The following is a 15,521-nucleotide window of genomic DNA, read 5'->3' as shown; positions in this document are numbered from 1 at the left end:
ACAAAACCTCCGGCCTCAAAACCGCTCGGCATCTGCCGCCGGGGCTCGGCGTGGGAAAGGTGCCAGGAGGCGCCGGGGGAGAGGAGCCGGCGGATTCCCCGGGGCTGGAGCTGGGGGATGCTCCGGCACCCCTGCCCCTCGCTGCTTTGTGTCCTGGCTCCCTCAGCCTCCCGGGATTTTCGTCCCACCCAACGGGAACGATCTGCCTCTTCCCTTCCCTCGCTCTTTCCCAGGACCGGCGAGCGGGATGTCCCTGGCTGTGCTGGGTGTCGCTCCGCTCCGGGGCTGCACCAGCCGCCCCCGGCTCCTCCGCCGCGGCGGTGTCGCCGTCCCGCGGCCGCGGTGTCCCCGGGCCGGGGCAGGTGACAGGCACCGCGTGGCTGCCCCCTGCGCCCCCAAACCCATCCCCGAAGGGGCTCGGCTGCACCCAGAGCCCATCCCGGCCCCTGCCCCCTCCCAGCCAGGACCGGCGGGGGTCACCCACCGAGACCCCTCGCCGTGGGTGCCTGGGGGGCCGTGCCCCCCCCGCCCTGTCCCCGCCCTGACGTCACCCGCCCCCCCCCGTGTCCCCGGACCTGCGGCGGGATGGAGCCCGGAGCTCGCCTCTGCCTCGCCCTCTGCCTCGCCGGCGTCCTCCCGGCCCCGGGTGAGCAGGGGGGCTCGAGGGACGCGGACCCCCGCTCCGGGTGCGGGGGACGGCCCCGGTCCCCGGGGCAGCATCGCCCCGCACACAGGGAATCCCGGGGCTGGGGGCTCGGCTGGCGGTGAGGAGGGACGGGGGTCCCGTCGTGCTCCCCCGTCCCTCCCAGCTGCCGCAGGGTCCCGCGGCCGGCTCCTGGGGATCCCTGGGGAGGGGTCCGGCTGCACCCCGGCCCCTCCAAGCCCCCGCTCCGGGTGTCCCCAGGCTGCCGGGGGGCGCCGGGAAGGTTCGCCTACAAACTGCTCCACGACCTCTTCGCCAACTACTCCAGCGCCCTGCGCCCCGTGGAGGACACGGACCGGGCGCTCAACGTCACCCTCAAGGTCACCTTGGCCCAGATCATCGACATGGTGAGCGCCGGGCACGGCACCGGCCCCGCGCCCTGCTCCCGCAGCGGGTCCTGCTCGACCCCGCGCTGACGCTCAGCCCTTGAAACCAGCCCGGGTCCGCCCCCAGAGCCGCCCAGGTGGCCTCGAGTCAGCTCAGAGCCCTTTGCAGACAGCCCGGTCCCCCCCCAAAACCAGCACGACGCCCTCGAATCCAGTTCAGCTCCGCGGGGCACCCGGAGAGGGCACTGGCCTGGGGGCCGAGGGGAGTGGGGTGGCCCCGGGGTCCATTCCCCCACGCCCACCCTCTCCCCTCGGCAGGACGAGAGGAACCAGGTGCTCACCTCCTACCTGTGGGTCCGCCAGACCTGGCTGGACGCGCACCTCACCTGGGACAAGGACGAGTACGGCGGCATCGACAGCATCCGCATCCCCAGCAGCTACGTCTGGCGGCCGGACATCATCCTCTACAACAAGTGCGTTGTGCTTGGCCCCCGCGGCTGCTCCCGGGGCCGGGGGGCCCGGCTGGGGCTGGGGGGCTGCACGGGGTGCTGCCAGCCTCGGGGTGGGGACAGGAGGGTCCTGGAGGGCGACATGCAGGGAGATGAGGGGCGGGGGTGCTGGCAGCAGCCAGGCGTGCCTGGGACTGGCCCCACCACCGAGGGGACAGCCAGGGGCTGCACAGGGAGGGGATGCGGCCCCACGGGCACCCCTCCCTGCCCAGCGCCGATGAGCACTTCGGCGGCTCCATGGAGACCAACGTGGTGCTGCGCTCCGACGGGCACATCATGTGGGACTCGCCCGCCATCACCAAGAGCTCCTGCAAGGTGGACGTGTCCTACTTCCCCTTCGACGGGCAGCAGTGCCGCCTGACCTTCGGCTCCTGGACCTACAACGGGAACCAGATCGACCTCCGCAACCAGCTGGACACCGGGGACCTGACGGACTTCGTGGAGAACGTGGAGTGGGAGGTGCTGGGCATGCCGGCCACGAGGAACGTCATCACCTACGGCTGCTGCTCCGAGCCCTACCCCGACGTCACCTACACCCTGCTCCTGCGCCGCCGCGCCTCCTTCTACATCTTCAACCTGCTCCTGCCCTGCATCATGGTCTCCTTCCTGGCGCCCCTGGGCTTCTACCTGCCGGCCGACTCGGGGGAGAAGGTGTCGCTGGGGGTGACGGTGCTGCTGGCCCTCACCGTGTTCCAGCTGCTGGTGGCCGAGAGCATGCCCCCCTCGGAGAGCGTCCCGCTCATCGGTGAGCCCAGCGGCGCCCAGCGCCGGGCTCTGTGCCGGGGCTGGGGTCGGGGCTTGGCACGGGGGGGGGGAGCCGAGCACGCCCTGTGGGCTGCGGGACCCCCCGTGCCCCCCGCCAGTGCCCGCTGCCCCCACAGGGAAGTACTACATCGCCACCATGACCATGATCACGGCCTCCACCGCGCTCACCATCTTCATCATGAACGTGCACCACTGCGGGCCGGGGGCCCGGCCCGTGCCGCCCTGGGCGCGCCGGCTCATCCTGCACCACATGGCCCGGCTCTGCTGCGTCTACGAGGTGGGCGAGAGCTGCAAGAGCCCCCAGCGGGCACCGGGCGGGCGGGCAGCTGCGGGGGACGCCGGGGGAGCGGGGGAAAGCCCCGGGGAGGGGCAGGTGGGCACGGAGGTGCGGGGCTGCCCCTGGGACCACTGCCTGTGCCACCACGACGCCCTGCTGAGGAACGTGGGGTACATCGCCGGCTGCTTCCGGCGCCACCGCGCCAACCAGCGCCGCACCGGCGAGTGGAAGAAGGTGGCCAAGGTGATGGACCGCTTCTTCATGTGGGTCTTCTTCCTCATGGTCTTCCTCATGAGCGTGCTGGTCCTGGGCAACGCTGCCTGATGGCTCCGCGGACCCAGCACTGCGAACCCCCCGGGGATGGTTGGGGTGCCTCCTGAGGGAGACACAAATGCCCCCGGTCCCCCCCAGAGCTGCAGGGCGGGAGCTGCACCATCACTGGGGAAGAGGTGCCCGAGAGTGGGACCCCCAGCTGCAGGGCTGAGGGGGGCCAGCCCCTGTCCGACTGTACCAGAGTGGGCACCCGCGTCCCCCCGTGGCATCCTGCACCCGGGAAATCACCAAACTGGAAATAAACCGTGGAACACGTGTCCTGCCCCTGCTGCCTGGGACAAGGGTGCTGCCCGGGCTGAGGGTGGCCCTGGGAGGGATGGGGGGATCAGGCCCTGAGCCTTGGCTGACGGATGGGGCTCCCCATGGAGAGGGGTGTGGGGCTTCCCTCGGGAAGGAGTGCGGGGAAGCTCTGGAGCTGCTGCCCAGCCTGGCCAGGGCAGGCAGGTGCCGTGGTCCATCAGTGCCCACCCAGCCCAGCCTGGGGCAGCCACTGTGCCACGGCAGCCTGGCCCCTCGGGGAACCCTGCCCAGCCCCGGGAAAGGGAAGGGAAGGGAAGGGAAGGGAAGGGAAGGGAAGGGAAGGGAAGGGAAGGGAAGGGAAGGGAAGGGAAGGGAAGGGAAGGGAAGGGAAGGGAAGGGAAGGGAAGGGAGGGAAGGGAAGGGAAGGGAAGGGAAGGGAAGGGAAGGGAAGGGAAGGGAAGGGAAGGGAAGGGATGATAAGCTCTCCAGGACTGGTGGGTGTTGTGATTGGGGGAGGCTCTCCTGGGCACAGCAAGCACCAAAGGAGGAGTTTGGGATTCTCAGGGAAGCAAGGAGGGAGGCAGCAGGAATGGAGAGGGATGGCCTTTGGAAGAAGGGGCAGCAAAGCAGGAGGTGACAAGGATGTCCTGAAGTCCTGCAGGGAAAACGAGAAATCCCAGCAGCTCTGGATGAACCTTGGGAACACCTCCTGGAGCTCATGGAACTGCGTGGGGAGCTGCCATGGGGATGCAGCTGCCCAGCACCCGCCTGTGTGCTCCTGGGCAGCCCCAGGGCTCCACTTCGATAGCCTGGCACATGGGCATGTCCCCTTTGTCTAGTGGCACTCAGATGTCACACAGGGGTCTCTGCCTGTCCTGTGATGTCACACACGAGGCTCTTGCTGCCCCGCACTGTCACAAAGGGCCTCTGCCCACCTGCTGGGGTATAAAAGGGACCATGGGATGCTGTGACACCGCAGACTGGCATCACCAGGGCCTCTGCCACCCCACCAGGGTTGGGGGCCCTTCACTGGGGCCCCGCAGGTCACTGGGGAACCTCTTCACCAGCCTGTGCTGGAGACAGGGACGGTGCCATGGGGCTCCTCAACATCTTCACCCTGGGTGAGCTGGTGGCAGTCACGATGGTGGTGCTGCAGCTCATCCTGGTCACTGTCATGCTACGGGACAAGCGTCTATGGGTAGGTGGCCTCTGATCTGCTGGCTGGGCTCTCCCCTGGGCTGGGCCATGTGGGCTTGGGGTGTGTTGGTGTGGCATGCATGGCAGGACAGTGTGGGGCATTCTGGGGAGCTGTTCTTGTCTCACCCATCTGTGGTTCTTGCAGAGGATCCATCAGAACTCAACGCATGCAAGCGCAGTGAGAGGCCGGCTGGAAGGGCAGAGCAATGTGGACAGGGCACAGAGATCAGCAGAGATGGAGCTGCCCCATGGCAGCTCCCCACGCGGTTCCATGAGCTCCAGGAGGCGTTTCCCAAGGTTCATCCGGAGCTGCCAGGACTCCCAGGCGCTCTTTGAGGAGCACCGCAAGGAGCTGGAGGCACAGGTGCCCCAGTGGCTGAGGATGCAGAGGGGCTGCAGGGCGGCCCAGCCTGAGGTGCCCGTGGAGCCGAGGCTGCTGGGGGGCAAAGAGTCACCGCAGGGCCCCAGAGAGAAGCGGCCCGAGGCGGGCAGGGACAGCGCGGCCAAAAAGGACAAAGCCAAGGCCAAGAGACGAGGCAGCGGCAGCGCCCTGGAGCCAGAGCACGGCAGCAGCTGCACGGCCATGGCCTGGTTCATCCCCAGGGACGTGCAGATCGCCGAGGCCGTGGGCACGGAGGGCAGCAGCAGCAGCAGCAGCAGCTCGCTGGGGCTGGCGTTCAGCATCCAGAGCGCGGACCCGTGGTGGGGCCCGGCGCTGCCCCCCGCCCCACGGCCGCTGCCGCTGCCCGCGGGCCGGGGCCGGGAGCTGGGCCGGGAGCTGGGCCGGGCCCTGGGCAAGCTCCAGGCCCGGCTCGGGGGGTGCCTGGCAGCCTGGTGCAGCCACCGTCTCCCTCCGTGCTGCTGCCGCCGCCGCTGAGCCCCCGCTGCCCCCGCGGCGCGGAGCCGCAGGAACGGAATGCGGCCGTGCCCGTGTTTGTGGCTGTGTCCGTGCCCATGCCCTTGCCCCTGTCCGTGCCCGTGCCCGTGCCCGTGCCCGTCCGGAGCAGCCACGGCTGGCCCAGCCACTGCCACATGCCCAGCCCTGCCCAGCCCGGCGGGCACCCCGGCCTGGAAGGGAGCTCAGGCAGGACCTGACTCTCCCAAACCCACGCTCTCCAGGCCTGGTCCCTGGGCACCTCAGACTTTTCCTCATTCTTCGTCTCAATGTTTCCTCGCAGCAATGAAAAAAAAAAACAAACAAAAAAAAAATACCCCAACCAAACCAAACCTAAGGTGGTATTTGTAAAAGTTTTAGTGTCTTTCACAGCAGCAGCCACATTAAGTTCTAGCCGGGCTTTGGTCCCTCTCGTTTTCCCCCTGCAGGACTTCAGGACATCCTTGTCACCTCCTGCTTTGCTGCCCCTTCTTCCAAAGGCCATCCCTCTCCATTCCTGCTGCCTCCCTCCTTGCTTCCCTGAGAATCCCAAACTCCTCCTTTGGTGCTCCCTGTGCCCAGGAGAGCCTCCCCCCATCACATCACTTCTTCTTCTTTTCTCTCTTCTTGTTTGCATTTTGCCTTTCAATGTTTTTTGTAATTTGTTTCTATTCTCTCACGAGTTTCTCACAGCCCTGTGCCCAAGGCTGCCGGGGCTCTCCCCTGGGCTCCTGGGTGTCACAAAGGGATTCCTGACTGCCCCACGCTGTCACAAAGAGGGTTCTGGCTGCCCCACGATGTCACACAGGGGGACTCTGCCAGACTGCCAGGCTATAAAAGGGGCCCCACAGGAGCAGACAGTGCTGGGCACAACAGTCTGGCAGTGTCTTGGCAGACAACAGCCTCAGCTTCTGCCACCCCACCAGGGTTGGATTTCCATCACTGGGACTCCGCAGGTCACTGGGGAACCTCTTCACCAGCCTGTGCTGGTGACCTGGAGCTCCAGGGATGGCACCATGGGGTGCCCCAAGACCTTCAGCCAAGGTTCCTCCAAACCTCCCAAGCCCTCAGCAAGAAGCATGGCAAGGAGCTGGAGGCACAGGTGCCCCAGTGGCCGAGGATGCAGAGGGGCTGCAGGGCGGCCCAGCCTGAGGTGCCCGTGGAGCCGGGGCTGCTGGGGGGCAAAGAGTGGCCACAGGGCCCCAGAGAGAAGCGGCCCAAGGCGGGCACGGACAGCGCGGCCAAAAAGGACAAAGCCAAGGCCAAGAGACGAGGCAGCAGCATGTTCCTGGAGCTGGGACAAGGCAGCAACCCCTCGGCCATGGCCTGGTTCCCCCACCCTGCAGAAGGGCAGACCTTTGGCCCCAAGGCACCAAGGAACATCAGCTCGCTGGGGCTGGGCAGGACCGTCGCCGCTCCTCGGGGCAGGGGATCCCCGTCACTGCCCAGGCCCCGGCAGCAGGTGCCCGAGGAGAGTGGCAGGGGGCCAGGGTGTGGCCTCCTGGAGCTCTGCTCCTCCCTGAGGGACTTCGTGGTGGGCTGGTGGACACGACGCATCCAGCGCCGCCGCAGCCGCCACGTCCACTTCGCCAGCCCCCTGGTGACAGTGAGGTACATTGACTAGAGGGGCTGCGGACATCGCCCTCCAAGAGCCTTGGAACTCATTTCTCATTAATAAATTATCCAAACCCATGAGTTGCTTACTTTTACCATTTCAGTTCTGCCCCCCGCCTTCCCTACAGGGATGCAGAAAGGAGTTCCTAGCCGTGGCAGGGGGATTGGAATGAGATGATTTTTAAGGTCCCTCCCTCTCGGGGTCTCGATGCTGGGCTGACCCCAAGATTGTAAAAGTCTTTGCTTCCTAGCCTGCCACAGCCAAAGAAGGAGTCTGGAATGCTTAGGATTGTGTTCTCAAGGTTGTTTATTTTTCCTTATCTAGAACATTCTCTCTCTGCCCTGCTGAGCTCTGTCCAGCAGCTCGGCCATGGCATTCTGTCTGCCCTCAGGGCGGTGTTCACATTTTATACCAAAAGTTATGTACAGTCTGTTTACAATAACGTGCCAATGTCTAACATTGATGTTGGACAGTGTGTCCCTATCCTAAACCAACAGAAAAGTATCACCAGCACACCAAGACATGGAGGGCAAGGAGGAGAAGAAGGTCAGGACACACCCAAATTCCTCCATCTTGTACCCCTGAATCACATTCTAAAATCCCCAAAATTCTGCTTTTCCACCTTGTGTCAATTCCCCTATCACACTACTCAAACCCTTGTGGTTTGTAATTCCTCACACAGAGTTGACAGCTTTTTCCACGGGCTAAAATGGAAGCCACAGGTGGTTTTGACTTGGTGCCAAGGTCCCCGGGCCCCCTGCCAGGGTCTGGAGCCAGCCAGGGCAGCCAGAAGGATGTGCTGGACCCCGACACCTCTCAACCCAAACCACTCTATGATTACACAGTGATGCCACACGGCTTGTGCTGGAACTCCTTGGCATGACTTTCTTGTTGGGTGGGAGTTGGTCACACCTGGCACTCCCCAGGGGACTGTGCCATCGTTTATGGCTGCAGCTCCTGGTGTGGAGAGAACAGTGTGCTAAGAGCTGGACTAAAACCCGCGGCTGGTTCCTGCAGGGCACCGTCCAGGACCTCAGGGCTGTGCCAGACTCCAGCCCGGTGTCTCTGCTGACCGTGGCTCGCTGGGTGTCACTGCAGCTGAGCAGGAACAGATTCCCAACAAAGCCCAGCTCTCCCCACCTCCCACTGAAGGCAAGGGCTAAAAGGTGGTGAAGAAAGCCAGGCTGATGATGGACTGTGCTGTGCCAGGCAGGAGAACCTGGGGTTCTGTGCATGCCAGGCCAGCGGGGCAGCTCCTCAGTGTTCTTTGAAACAAGAACAAGAAACTCTCACCTGCCAGCTGGAGCTGCTGATCCCCTGGACAGGAGAGTGCCTGGGGCCCAGACTGGTCACAGAATCATAGAACCCTTTCACTTGAAAAGGACCTCTTAAATCCCACCCAGTGCCACCCCTGCCATGGGGACACCTCCCACTGTGCCAGGCTGCTCCAGCCCCAGTGTCCAACCTGGCCTTGGGCACTGCCAGGGATCCAGGGGCAGCCCCAGCTGCTCTGGCAATTCCATCCCAGCCCCTGCCCACCCTGCCAGGGAACAATTCCCAATTCCCAATCTCCCATCCAGCCCTGCCCTCTGGCAGTGGAAGCCTCTTCTGGTTTGAAAACAAAACCAGTGAGAGACTCCAAGTCAGAAATACAATTTATTAGGAAAAGTGAAAAAGAAAACAAAAACCATACAATAATACAAAAGAAAAAAACACTGACAGAGTCAGAATACAACCTGACACCCTTTTTGGTCAGGGTGTTGGTAGCCATCCAAATTGGAATGGCTGCAGTCCTCCTGGAAATCCAGTGGAAAGGCTGAGTCTGGTGTCCCAAACCCCAGATTATATCCAGTTAGGAATGCCTGGCTCCTCCCTATGGGTGGAGCCTCTCACAATGGATGTTCTAGCTCTTATCAGTCACGCAGTGACATTCAGTAGCCCATTATCAGCAGATGTCTCCCCGGAGGGAGGATTGGTTGTGGAAGAAATAAGGAAAACTGCCCACTTAGCACAAGACAGCTGCCATACAGATAGCAAATGGATTCATCTTGCCTTTCAATCTGGGACAAAGCCATTCCCCCTTGTCCCATCTCTCCATCCCTTATTCTCCATCTCTCTTGTAGGTCCCTTCAAAATGCCACCTGCAGCAGGTCCGTGAGGCCGAGCCAGTGCACAATTGAGGCGGAGGCTGAATTTCCCATCCCATCAACTTTTCCTCTTTAGTCCTTTTCTAACACACTGACCACGCCCTCAGGCAGCCTCTGAGGCAATAAATACAGCTGATAACCAACGCCACCCTCTAATCAACACCCTGTTGGAGTTCTGGGGAAGCCGACTGCCAGCTCATCCCGTCAATCCAAAAGCACTGGAAGGGCAGGAGCAGCTCAGGGGTTGCAGGTGCATCTCTGTCCCCTGAGCAGGAGAGCTGGCCCTGTGTCCCTGCAGGGGAAGGACAGAGGACAACGAGCTGCCGCGTGTCCACCCACAGCTGGGTTTTGTTCGGGTGTCTGAGGGCGAGGGCAGGGGGAGCTTGGACCTGCCCAGGTGGAAAACACTGCGGACACGGCGAGGATCTGCGGAGAGCAGCCAGGAACTGGCATCAGCAGAGGGTTCCCGGTGCCGTGGGAGGGATTTATCTCTTATCAAACAAAACAGGTGCGAGAGCAGAGCCGGGGGTGGGGAGCGGTCGCGAGCTGTGCTTTGCCAAAACTTCCCTCCCACAGAGCCCGCGCTGGGGACAACAAACAGGCAAGGACATCCGAACGGGGGACACCGGAACTGTCCCGGTTCTGTCCGGCACCCGAACCCCGGTTCCGGCTCTGTCCCAGCACTCTGACCCGGTCCCGGTTCTGTCTCAGCACTCTGACCCGGTGCTGGTCCCGGTTCTGTCCCTGCACTCTGACCCGGTGCTGGTCCCGGTTCTGTCCCAGCACTCTGACCCGGTCCCGGTTCTGACCCGGCACTCTGACCCGGTCCCGGTCCCGGTTCTGTCCCAGCACTCTGACCCGGTGCCGGTCCCGGTTCTGACCCGGTGCCGGTCCCGGTTCTGTCCCAGCACTCGGACCCGGTCCCGGTTCGGTCCCGGTTCTGACCCGGTGCCGGTCCCGGTTCTGACCCGGTGCCGGTCCCGGTTCTGTCCCAGCACTCGGACCCGGTCCCGGTTCGGTCCCGGTTCTGACCCGGTTCGGTCCCGGTTCTGAGCCGGTGCCGGTGCCGGGGGTGGCGCGGGTCCTGCAGTTCCGCGCGGCGCCGCCGGGGGGCGCTGGCGCAGCGGGAGCGGGGCCCGTGGGACCGCGCCCCCCCCGGGGGTCCCGAACGTCCCCAAAGCTCCCAAAGCTCCCCTGACCTCCCCAAACGTCCCCAAACCTGACCCAGCCCTTCCCGAGCCTCCCGGCCCCGGGGCAGCGCTCGCTGTGGGCATCGGGCACATCGGGGGTTTCACTGTGCCACCTCCAGGGGACACCTGCAGGGATGGGCACTGCAAAGCTCCCTGGGCAGCCCCTGCCAAGGCCTGAGCAGCCTTTCCATGGGGAAATTCCTGCTGCTGGCCAAGCTGAGCCTGCCCTGGCCCAGCCTCAGGCCGTTCCCTCTCCTCCTGTCCCTGTTCCCTGGAGCAGAGCCCGACCCCCCCGGCTGTCGCCTCCTGGCAGGAGCTGTGCAGAGCCACAAGGTCCCCCCTGAGCCTCCTTTGCTCCAGGCTCAGTCCCTTCCCAGCTCCCTCAGGGATTCTCCAGCCCCTTCCCAGCTCCCTTCCCTGCCCTGGACACGCTCCAGCCCCTCCAGGTCTATTGCAATGCGGGCCCAGAACTGGACATTTGGGGAGTTCTTCCATCTCCAGCTGTGTGGGACGTGTCCATGGGAGGCTTGAACTTCACCACCTCTGGGTGAGCGGTCACAGCAGGAGCTGCCACCTCCAGGGTAACTCCTGTCATTGTCCCCCTGTCCCTCCTCGGTGGCAGCAGCCCTCGTGTACCACGGCCCTTCCCAGCACGGACAGCCTTGCCAGGCTTTCCTCTCCAAGCCCCGTGGCACTGGGCAGCTTTGTGTGTTCCTGCTGCTCCCAAGACTGGAGCTCTCCTGTCTGGTGGCTTCAACTCATTCCTGGGAAATTATCCCAGAGCTGAAAGCTGCCCAGTGCATGAAGCTGTCTGTCTGTCTCTCTGTCTGTCTGTCTGTCAGGGTGTACCCACGGCGTCCATCCCACTGAGCCCACAGCCCTGGGATCCTCTGGGCTCTCAGCAGGCACAGGGGACGGGCACGCTGGGGAACCCAGGCAAGGGAAAGCTGCTGCGGTGTCAGGGAAGATGGGATCCTGTCCCTGCAGTCCCAGGGACACCTGGCACGGGCAGCAGCCCCAGCTCAGCGCGGCCTTGGGAATGTGTGCCTGGAGCCAGGATCCAGGTGATACTGCAAGAGCTGCCCTGGAACCTGCTCCTCATTTCCTCTGGGCAGGGATGCTCTGGGGGACTTCCCCCTTTGGGATCTGTGCTGTTCCCCACGAGGTTTGGAACTTCCCCAGCTTTCGGCCGGGTTTCACATGGTGGGTTTTGGGCTCTGCCCCATTGTCAAGGCCACCTGAAACCCCTTGTGCTCCGGGGTGAGGGCAGCCCTTGGCCCCATGTTTCACCCCACCACTGAAGCTGTGGGCTCTGCCCGGGAATCCTCTCAGAGCCCTGACCTGGAGCTGTAAGACCTCTAACTTCCTTCCTTGCCTTTTTGTCTCTGCGTGTTTGATGCTTCTTAATTTATGGCAGCAAAGCCTAATGGAGATCCTTAACTCTGCATCCGCAATGCAGCAGGCAAACAAGGAGCTCTCCCCCACTCCCAGGCCCTTTCCCATCTATTTTCCTATTTTAAAAATTACAATTTTTTAATGCATCACTTCACGGTCCTCCCAACTTTCTGTAGACACTTAGAAATATCAGCTGGCAAATAGAGCAAGGTGCTTCCAGACCTCCCTGTCTGTGCAGAACTCATTTGTGTTCCATAAAAAATGAGGCTTTTATGCTGGGGGAAGATACTAATTCCCTGGAGTCCTTGCACTGCCCAGGATTTTTTTTTCCCCCACAAGCATAGAAGTCAAACTCAGTAAAAGCATAGAATATTGCCAAGCAGCTCTTTGCCTTTAATATTCATCTGGCAGCTACGCTCTCTCCTGCTTCCCTACAAACCTCGTCCCCACGCACAGCAGCACCTTGTAGGTGTGGAGACGTGGAGCTGCTCATTAATTTGGGCCCAGGCTCAGAAGCCTGGCAGGAATTAAGTGCTGGAAGGCTTGGAATGGTGTTGATGAGGCTGAGGGAGTGAGCTGGGGGCAGGGCTCTGCCCGGGGGCTGCTCCTGTGGATATCCCTGCAAACCTGGCTGCCGAGTAAATCTCTCACCTGAGAGAGACAGCCAAGGTCTCCCCCAGGCCCCGGGGCCCCCCAGAGTTTGGCTCCAGTGGTCTGAGGAGGGGGAGCAGAGCCCCTGGCTGGGTCCCGGCTCATCCAAGGCTGTGCTGCAGTGAGGGGATGGGGGGAACTGCCAGGTGTGAATCCAGGACCTGCAGAAACCAGAAGAGGATGGAACCTGGAGACACCAAGCAGCCCTTCCCCTCCCTGCCCAAACCTTCTGCCATTCCGTGATTGACTGGCTGAGTCACAGAGGAGCTCGGCCTGGGAGAAATCCAGCCCTGATTTGGCAGGGGGGTTATAAGCACAGACACACATTACACACAGAGGGTGCTTGGGGTTAGTCAGGCTGAGAGCTAATTATGACATTAATATAATTAGAACAAAGAGCCAAAGTCCCTAGGGAAAATTCCTGACTGCAGGGGGAGGGCTCAAGTAAGATAACCCAACCAAAGATATTGCAGAAATAATGAAATACTTAAAAATTGACATAAACCAAAGCAAACACTCTGATTAAGGGATGGAAGGGGTGAAACTGCTGCAGAGGAAGGGAGAGGTCTGGGGGAGTGTTGTGTTTGGGAGGTTGGACATCCCAGCATCACCTTTAGAGCCCTTGGGGACGGTGTGACCAGCCTTGTGGGCCTCACCTTTGGACCAGCTGTCCCTTTTCTCAGTGCTTGAACTGGATGAAGGGGAGCTGACACAAAATCTGGAAACTGGGATGTGCCAGTGTTGCAGCAGCCCTGGCTCACTGGGGTTCCCTCCCTGGCCACCACGGGCACCCTGCCGAGGCCAGAGGGACATTGGTGCCAGTCGGTGTGGAGTCAAAGCAGCCCCACAGGTGGGGAAAGGTGCCTGTCCCGGGGGTGCAGGGCCAGGTGTCCAGCACAGGGCTGGGTCCCTGTGAGCTGGATCTGCCCCTGGCAGCACAGGGAGGGTCTCAAACCTGCTCACAGCCCCCAGTTCTGGCAGCTTGTCCCTTTGCTTGGCACTCCAGGTGCTGCAGTCTCAGCCCCTGAGAGGAGGCATCAGAATGGAAAACAAGCAGAGGTTGTGCCCTCTGGCTGCATCCTCCTGGAGAGCTCTGCCACCAGCCGGGGATGTTCAGGTGAAGAGGTTTTCCCTGGCCCAAAGGTCTTTTGTCCTCTGCTGTGTGGTTCATGCTGGGTTTGACACTGTCTCCCAGTCTGGGTGCCAGGCTCGGGTGCTTTTTTACACCCTATCAGATCCACCAAATTGTGGTTTTCCCCCACAGCCCTCGTGGTTTTCCCCCACAGTCTGTGCCTCTGTCCTTGCTCCCCCAGCCCCTCCGGGCAGGCTGGGCAGCTCTGCACCCCCAGCTCCCACCGTGTGACACCTCCAGGGCACTGAATCAGGATTCCTGTGAGCTCGCCCTGGGTTTCCATGGAAGCTTTCCTCCACAGCTTCCTCTGCCGCGGGTGGAGCACACAGGGATCCCTGAGAGCCTCAGCAGCCGGGCAGGTCGGAAAAGCACGACAGGAAGCATTTATCCACGTTTGGCTCTTGTCCTGGGCTCCCCTGTGATTGTCACCAGAGGGTGGGACACTGAAGGAGCTGTCACACGGGCTGGAGCTCATCCTGGCCAGGCCTGTGAGCCTGGGAGCAAAGTGAGTCAAACAGCACCAGAAGGCTCCTGGACACTGGTCCTGGCTGTTCCCTTGCCATGAGTGCCCCTAAGCCAGTCCCAGCTGGGCACAGGGACCTGCCACAGGTGAGCCACAGCCCAGACTGAAGGCCAAGAGAGCTCAGTGGATCAGCTGAGGCTGGAGAGCTGGGGGGGCTCACCTGGAGAGGAGAAGCTCCAGGGAGAGCTCAGAGCCCCTGGCAGGGCCTGAAGGGGCTCCAGGAGAGCTGCAGAGGGACTGGGGACAAGGCCTGGAGGGACAGGAGCCAGGGAATGGCTCCCAGTGCCAGGGGGCAGGGCTGGATGGGAGATTGGGAATTGGGAATTGTTCCCTGGCAGGGTGGGCAGGGGCTGGGAATTGCCAGAGCAGCTGGGGCTGCCCCTGGATCCCTGGCAGTGCCCAAGGCCAGGTTGGACACTGGGGCTGGAGCAGCCTGGCACAGTGGGAGGTGTCCCTGCCATGGCAGGGGTGGCACTGGGTGGGATTTAAGGTCCCTCCAACCCAAGCCTTGTGTGATTCCATGGTTCTGACTTGGGTCAGAGGAGGTCAATCCCATGCTCAGGGCTGTTCCCAGAGCTGTCCTCAAGCAAGTCCGGGATGCAAACCCAGCCTGAAGCCCCTGTGCTGCTGCCCATGCCCGAGAGGGGACACAGGGTGGCAGTTCAGGGTCGTGACAGGGGCGGCAAGGGAGTGGCACAGGAGACAGGGGATGGCAATGCAGGGAGGTGGCACGGGGTGACAGCGCGGTGCTGACAGTGCAGGGAGGGGACAGGAGGTGGCAAGGAAGCGGCAGAGGGTGGCAGGGAGGTGACAGCGAAGTGGTGGCACTGCAGCGCGGTGGCAGTGCTGCTTCTGGCCAGGAGGGGCCTCCTGCGATCCGCACTTAGTGCCGTGCCCGGTGTCACCGCCGTGCTCCCGGGGTGGCACGGCCCGGCTGCGGCTCGCCCTCGGCACAGGGGAGAGGTTGGGAGTGGCATCCATTTATTGTGTTCCTTCGCAGAGAGCCTGGCAGTGCGAGCATCATCATCATCATCACCAGCAGCAGCGGGGCAGGGCGACCTCCTGGGTCCTGTGGTCACTCGTCAGCAGAGAGTGACACCCCCCGAAGCCCCCCTTGCAGAGGCACCGGCAGCTCCGAAGGGCCAGAGTCCTGCTGGAGAGGTGCTCATGGAATTAAGGAATGGTTTGGGTTGGATGCGACCTGAGATCTCCCTCGGTGCCACCCCTGCCAGCCCTGCCGGGGGCACTGCGGGGTGTGTGACACGGCATCGCCCTGCTGGCCTGGCCCCAGGACCTGCTCCTGCCCAGAGGGACACTGCCACCGGCCCCGGAGCCTGAGCCCCCACCCTGCCCAGAGGTTTGGGACGTGTGACACTGCCACCGGCCCCGGAGCCTGTCCCCTCACCCTGCCCAGAGGTTTGGGACGTGTGACACTGCCACCGGCCCCGGAGCCTGTCCCCTCACCCTGCCCAGAGGTTTGGGACGTGTGACACTGCCACCGGCCCCGGAGCCTGTCCCCTCACCCTGCCCAGAGGTTTGGGACGTGTGACGGTGGCGGAGGCAGCAGCGTCCCCTCCCCGTCCCGCTGACTCACTGCCCTCCCCGCGCTTTCCAACAAGTCAAACTTAAAAGCAATTGAACTTT

General features: G+C 62.8%; 2 protein-coding genes across 3 annotated transcripts; both read left to right on the top strand.

The window, feature by feature from the left end:
• The first annotated feature begins 574 nt into the window (after positions 1–574).
• On the top strand, positions 575–3,170 carry CHRNA10 (cholinergic receptor nicotinic alpha 10 subunit). 2 transcript variants are annotated; one of them, XM_053934219.1, is made up of 5 exons: positions 575–646; positions 905–1,050; positions 1,348–1,502; positions 1,751–2,283; positions 2,420–3,170. In XM_053934219.1, the coding sequence occupies exons 1-5, from the start codon at positions 586–588 to the stop codon at positions 2,902–2,904; spliced, it is 1,380 nt and encodes a 459-aa protein (XP_053790194.1). In that variant the 5' UTR covers positions 575–585; the 3' UTR covers positions 2,905–3,170. The 2 variants fall into 2 exon arrangements, with proteins under 2 accessions (XP_053790194.1, XP_053790193.1); XM_053934218.1 differs by having other exon boundaries at positions 1,751–3,170.
• Positions 3,171–4,117: 947 nt separating this feature from the next.
• On the top strand, positions 4,118–6,919 carry LOC128783486 (uncharacterized). Its single transcript, XM_053934229.1, has 2 exons — positions 4,118–4,351; positions 4,496–6,919. The coding sequence occupies exons 1-2, from the start codon at positions 4,247–4,249 to the stop codon at positions 5,225–5,227; spliced, it is 837 nt and encodes a 278-aa protein (XP_053790204.1). The 5' UTR covers positions 4,118–4,246; the 3' UTR covers positions 5,228–6,919.
• Positions 6,920–15,521: the final 8,602 nt, after the last annotated feature.

This window comes from Vidua chalybeata, chromosome 2, assembly GCF_026979565.1.
Source record: "Vidua chalybeata isolate OUT-0048 chromosome 2, bVidCha1 merged haplotype, whole genome shotgun sequence".
NCBI lineage: Eukaryota > Metazoa > Chordata > Aves > Passeriformes > Viduidae > Vidua > Vidua chalybeata.
This window is presented reverse-complemented; position numbering and strand designations above follow the sequence as displayed.